This window comes from Toxotes jaculatrix, chromosome 8 (assembly GCF_017976425.1).
Source record: "Toxotes jaculatrix isolate fToxJac2 chromosome 8, fToxJac2.pri, whole genome shotgun sequence".
Lineage (NCBI taxonomy): Eukaryota > Metazoa > Chordata > Actinopteri > Toxotidae > Toxotes > Toxotes jaculatrix.
In genome coordinates, this window is record NC_054401.1 from 19,380,723 (window position 1) to 19,387,196 (window position 6,474).

A 6,474-nucleotide genomic window follows, 5' to 3' on the forward strand; every position below is an offset into this window, starting at 1 on the left:
ACTGGTCGAATCAGACACATTTCATAAGTGAGCTGCTTCAACATTAGTTTGACCTCACTGTCAGTGAAATTTGTTTTTTGCTGTACATCTGAACATGTGAGAGCTGTTTAGATTACTCCGTCAAGGATGCCAACTTGACAAATTTGTTCTTGTGTTTGTGTCTGTGTGCGACCAGCCACATAAGAGATGACTGACCGGACACGTCTGTCTCTGTCTCTGTCTCTCTCTCTCACCCCCTGTCTATAGGGCGGAATGCGGGAGAAACATGTTCCGACATGTTTGCCTTGTTTTTTTGAAAGTACACAAAAACACTGTACATAACTGCTCTGATGTATTGCCACTGTAGGAAAACCCAGGAGTGGATGTCAGGTGGTTAACATAACACACAGCTGAAGAGTCAATCTGTTTATCATAATAAACAGATAATCGAGTCAAAGAGACACAGGCCCCACTGTTCATCCATAGACATGTGTGTGTACTGTTGATTTACGTCTCAGTTTTCCATTTGACACTGATTAGAATTGAAAGGCAAAAAGATTTCAGGACAAACACACAAACACAGACATGACACTATGAAACAAAGGCCTGTTCATTTTATCTCTCGTCTGTATGTAAATGTACATTAAATCATCTGGATTATACTTTACTTATTTCTACTTTGTTGTTTTTATTACGCTGTTTGACAGCTGGCATGTGCTCAGCATGTCTGAGCTTGTCTGCTGAAAACAGATACCTATGTTTGTATGAGAAGCAGTGAGAGGAGGTTTTCTCTTACTCATCATGACTGGAAAGAGTGAATCATGGAAAGCTTTGCAACATTATTTAACTCACAGTGATGCATTTAGAGGTTTACCGTTAAGCACCCAACTTATAAAAAGATTTGTCTTCTGGCCAACCAAAACTAACTCACTTTAACAGACAGATCACTGACAGAGAACACCTCTGGAAAAAAGTAGATGTGACTTGTCCATTTGTATAAATTTTAATTAAGGCCAAAGCAGGTGTGTACCAAGTAATACAAATTGAGATATTGAAGGAGTGTAAATGAATCCAATAATAATTCAAAAACAGTGACTCAATCATAGTGATAAGAAAAAGTTAATAAATATAAAAGTGAGTAAATAATTATAATCGAATAAAACCCAATAAGAAATTGATAAACAACATTTTTGTCTCTTAGGTTTCTTTAGCCAATAGTTCAGCAAATTTAAACTATTTGGAAAATTGAGCTAAAGTAAAACGCTGTTTTCCAAATGATCACAGGGAAGTAGTTTGTCCCCACACATACACAGATGGGTAAATCACCTGCATTTTATGAAAATATATGTCCTAACATTAGAATCATTTGTGGTTTGAAAAAAAATGTCAAAAATTAAAAAGTACTTACTAGGCAGTTATAAAGCAATTAGCACAAAAAATAACAAAGTAACAAAAAAGGAAAAGGAACTTGTGATGATATGCAAATTAGTGAGAAGCCAGCAATCGTAGTGCTATTGTTTTAATCATGTTAAATAATAAGCAATATGTTGCTCATAAGATCCAAATGATCATCGTCATCATTTCCTCAATGTCGTGGTTTAATGTAAATTGCACGAAATTATTTGTTGTGCAGGCTGAACTTTTGTGGATGCAGCATTCACTTCCTGGCCAGACAAAACTGCTTTAATCAGTCAACCTAATATATATATATATCCTATTTTAATGCCTAATATATTACGTGTGCAAGACCATCCTGAGAACTGCTAACAGGCTCTGCAGCTATCGCAAATCCTGGTGGAGATGGTGGATGACTACTAGATTAAAAACGTCAGTAAAATGTTCTTTTATTATCAAATGTCTAGTATGAAAACCAAAAGTTAACACCAATTTCCTACTCTGGCATGTATGATGTGCACAGACCTCTTTCTCCCTCTGTGTCTTTTCTCTGGCTGCTGATCAATCCAGACTCCACGGCAGAGAGAAGCTCTCACCCTCCATCTCTTTGCGAATGACTGAAATGAATCGGGCCAGTTGCTCTGAGCTGAAGTGATTTTTCCAGTCCCCAGAAACACCTTGCACAAAAACACACACACACACAAACACACCAAAACAGTCAAATAAAGTAGGTTATCGGTGAAATGCGTGACGGACACACGGAGCCCCACCTTTCCTGAAGAATGGAGACTTGTTGGAGTCCATGTATTGCTTTGGGACCAGGCTGAAGTTGGACATGTTGTTGGCCTTCATGGTATTGAAGGAGCAATGCTCTGCTATCTTCTGAACAGTCTCTTCACTCAGGTTACTGCCCAGGAAATCTGAAATACGCCTGAGAGCTGCAGGCAGGTCCTAGAAGGAGAGGACATGGACACATGCACTTTCATTTATTTGAAGCAGCGGATGTTCGTATTTACCTCAAGAGAGAAATTCTTAAATTGAGTTTTCTGTATGATTTCGGTGATGGAAGGTCACTGTGAAGCCATCTGATGACCCTCATTTGACTGGTCATCTTTAAATAGCATTGGTTTGGTAATTTTGAATTAAGTGCTTTGGCCATTTAGTCAGTAAATATCAGGCATTTGGTAGCTGCAGATTATAATATTTCACATCATATAACCTTAACACCTCTGAATTTTCGGATTGTTACTCTCACACAAATCTGTTCTTGAAACTGTAGCAGACACTTTAAAATCTTCTAAAAGACAAGTTGTTTGGGAAAATGGTCAACAACACATTTAATGTTCAGTCAACCAGAAACTCTGGCCTAAAAAAAAAAAGGAAAATATCGCCACTTCCAAAAACTCGGCATGAGTTTGTGAGAGTGCTGGGATGGTTTTACCTGCACCATTTCTTCATATGTGATGTACATGATTCTGTCCCCCAGTTCAGTGTGTCTCCAGCTCTTCACATGGTCTGTCCATTTTCCGAACAGCACTACAGACAACACAGACATTAGACGGCAGTTTAGATGAAAGCCACCACTCCTCTACTTTGGTAGAGACAACAAAGCTGACTTTATTTTTCACATAACTTTATTTTTCACAGAGGATCCTTGATTTTCAACATTCAAAATGTGTTAACATGGCAATACACCAACATGCTGATCTCCATTTCCCTGAAATTCATACACTTCAGTGTAATCTTTTAATGATGTGCTCTCTGACCTCTGCCTTCCAGGAATTTCTCCATGAACTCATCAAAAGTTCCCGGATCGTCGAGGAATCCAGCCATCTGATGGAAGTAGTACGAAGACACCAGAACGTCCTTTGGATTCCTCATGACATAGATCACCTTTGGCAGAGACACAAGTGACGCAATACATGCAAATAATATAATGGCTGTAAAGTGTATTAGATATTAAATATAGATAGATTAGATATTAAATATGAGATCAGATTGAAAGAGGTACACATGGGAACATCACACAAAGCCTCCGTCCATTTACCTTGGCTTTGGAGGTGTGGAAGGACGGGGGCATGAGGTGGTAGGGAAAATGAGTGACCAGCGCCCGTGGAGATGACAACTGATCCACAACAACCGCCAATCTTTTTTCCTCCAGCCAGGGCACTCTGTCCCAGTTAGGAATGGTGTGGATCGGCGTCAGGTCCCCACCATTCAACACCAGAGGGAGGATCTCCTGCATCCAGACTGTACCTGCAGAAAAATATAGAAGAGCATTTTTGTTTTCTGCAAAACAAAGGCTACATAATTTTCAACTTATTGTAGCCTTGGTTCCAACGACCCTTAACAGAAAAACAGTCAATTACAGAATAAAACAAAAGAGAACATTCCATTTCAAGCAGACATCCTGTTCATGAGCCACGAAAAATATGTACTGGTGCTGCAATAACAAAATCAGAGGGAAATTCTCTCTCACTATGGCTCTCCCATAAAAATGAATGAAAATGACTAATTGAAGTGAACAGAGTAATCAGCTGTCTTGTGCTGAGGCAGTGAAAATGGTGTGTATCACTGACAGTTTGACTACAGTGTGGTCCTGCTACAGTCTCTGTGCAGCCTTCTGATATTAAGCTCTCAATGCTGATTCCCTTTGATAAAAGATTACCTGGAATGAATTTATTAGTCCTCACGCTGTGCCCATTAGCAGCTCCCTGAACCATATATAGACTCTGGACTAACCACCTCAGCACCTAAACATATTCTGTGATCTCATTACACTGAAATATTAACAATCAAAAAGGCAGCCAAGAAGCAAGCTGCTGGTAGCCAACAGCTGCCTTCTGCAGCTGGAAACAGCATTGATTCAATCTGTGAGAGTGAACCAAAACCATAAAGATGTGGCCATGAAACCAAAACAATGAGCAGACAGACCTTAAAACACAGAGGGGTGATACTTCTCTGTGGGTTTGTCCCTGTAAGCGACCCCCATACAGATTTTAAATTTGGTAAAAAACTGAAAATTTTTTATTTTACAAATAAACTTTGGGTGTCTTGCAAGCTCTCCGTGGAGTGACAATCAGAGGGAAGAGGAACACTGCTGTACTTAACGTCCGAGGACATGACTGTGCTCAGATCAGGGTCTTCAAACAGATTGAGCAAAGGGCTCGATCTGGTAGCCTGCACGCTGGTCCGAGAGTTTCTCCTCCTCCATCTAGGCTGTTTCCCTGAGCCCTTGTTTGTTAAGTGACCCAGTTGACAACGTTTCTTTTATTTTCCTTGTATATTTTTCAATGGAAACACTGAGCTGCAAATCATGAGTAAATCATGACCGAGCTCAGGGGTTGGGAGCTCCAGAGGACCTGAAGAACATAATTTATAGTAACCAACGTATATCCAAGAAAAGCTGAGCTGAGGGCAACTGGACTTGGCTGAGGCTTGTTAGGTTCAGAACTGATGAAGTTTTGAGGAGAGGTGAAAACATTTAAACCCAAGTCCAGCTGACCTCGAATCAACTCATCTCGGATGACCATAACCTGGATGACCATGAGAATATTCACAGACATATGACCCATGCAATATGTTTGCATCAGTTTTGTGTGTAAAACTCACTCTTAACAGTGCGCACCCCTTGTTTTGTTTTTGTTTTTTTTGTTTTTTGTTTTTTTTTTTTGTTTTTCTTGGCTGATTGCCATTGGTTTAACTTCTCCTCCTGCTGCAGTAGTGTACAGGTGTATGCTGACCACACCTTGGCTTGAAACATATGCCACTCATATGATTGTAAATTAAATATTTTTGGATCTTGGTCTGATAAAACAATTTAAAGAGGTCTCACTGGGCTCTGCTGAGAGACAGTGTTCAGCATTTTTCACTATTTCTCTTTAAGCTGTATCTGCAGATGTAACACCACAGATTATTTTTTACCTGTAAAGACTTTGTGGTATTTAGAAGTAAGGTCTGATTTCTTTTTGGGCGTTTCCACATGAAACCTACGGCATGTGCTGCAGACTGCAGCTCTGAAGCCCTGCAGCCCTGCAGCCACAGTTTTTACTCAGGAACCACGTCCTGGTGGTTGATGGTGCTTGACTCCAAACACCACCACAGACAACCGGGAGGCAAAGATAGTTGTAAAACCTAATCTAAATTGTTAAAACTCGTAGCATAAGTCACGCTTGTGCAAAACAAAGTGCCGCCAGCACACAGTGGACAAACAAGGACACAAATAAACCGACCTGTCCCATTACTCGACTAGGTTTAATACTTTTATACTAAAAACAACTCATGTCTGTCGAGCAGAGACACCGACCTGACTTCGGGAACGTGACAGCCACGACATCACTGTCTTTGAACGTGAACTCCTGTGCAAACTTCAGGCTCTCTAAGGAGTGAGTCTCTTTAGGAACAATATATCCGCGGTAAGTCATGTAAATCTCCTCGGAGGACATTATGCTGCGAGGATCTGAGTCAAGCCGAAGTCTGGTCCACCTTCAGATAGTGTTCTCTTTCCCTTTGCAGCCGCGTTTCGCGTACAGCCCCCTCTGTGGGTAGGGTTCATGTGAGCGTAGATGTGGGTATGGACAGCAGGGATATGTCTCTACCAAAATTAAAGTGTAGATGAATAATAGTTTACCCATCTCAGAACCTCCCCCCGGGTCACTGATAAGATCTATGCAGCGACTGTGAGTTGCCAATTGTGCGTGGTTATTATGATAGAAGAGTGAGAGACTGGGATATGGGGAATACTCGACTGTGATTTGGCAACCCATTCAAACCCATTGCTGACCAGTTGCGCCACCAGTGGCTGAGTTAGTGATAAGCGATGTTGAGTCTGAATCTACGGCATGTGTGACAATAAATGTTTCTGGTATGATTTAAAGATCGGTTTGAAAATTGCTGACAGCAGATAGTTTCACTACCGACATTTTCTTGAAAGTCAATCATGTAAAGATTTGTGTTCATTTAAAAAAAAAAAAAAAGTGAAATATCTGTTTAAACTCAGAGGGAAAAAAAAACCATGATAGAAGTCCAGTTTCAGGAAAGTTTTATCTGCAAACACATATAGTTCTTTATGTACATATATGTGTGTTTAAGTGTTTGTTA

General features: G+C 40.3%; 1 protein-coding gene across 2 annotated transcripts; it reads right to left on the reverse strand.

Moving 5' to 3' along the window:
- Window positions 1-270: 270 nt before the first annotated feature.
- On the reverse strand, window positions 271-6,104 carry sult2st3 (sulfotransferase family 2, cytosolic sulfotransferase 3). Of its 2 annotated transcripts, XM_041045436.1 has the most exons (7): window positions 6,005-6,035; window positions 5,681-5,912; window positions 3,422-3,630; window positions 3,141-3,267; window positions 2,816-2,910; window positions 2,145-2,325; window positions 273-2,051 (listed from the first exon to the last, which is right to left on the reverse strand). In XM_041045436.1, the coding sequence occupies exons 2-7, from the start codon at window positions 5,817-5,819 to the stop codon at window positions 1,936-1,938; spliced, it is 867 nt and encodes a 288-aa protein (XP_040901370.1). In that variant the 5' UTR covers window positions 5,820-5,912; window positions 6,005-6,035; the 3' UTR covers window positions 273-1,935. The 2 variants fall into 2 exon arrangements, with proteins under 2 accessions (XP_040901371.1, XP_040901370.1); XM_041045437.1 differs by lacking the exon at window positions 5,681-5,912 and having other exon boundaries at window positions 271-2,051; window positions 6,005-6,104.
- Between the last annotated feature and the right edge of the window lie 370 nt (window positions 6,105-6,474).

Coding starts and splice junctions, on each gene's coding strand:
- sult2st3 (XM_041045436.1), bottom strand. CDS start 5,819: ATGTCCTCCGAGGAGATTTACATGACTTACCGCGGATATATTGTTCCT. Junction 3,631..5,680: donor TGTCACGTTCCCGAAGTCAG/GTCGGTGTCTCT, acceptor ATTTTTCTGCAG/GTACAGTCTGGATGCAGGAG. Junction 2,326..2,815: donor CATATGAAGAAATGGTGCAG/GTAAAACCATCC, acceptor CTCTCCTTCTAG/GACCTGCCTGCAGCTCTCAG.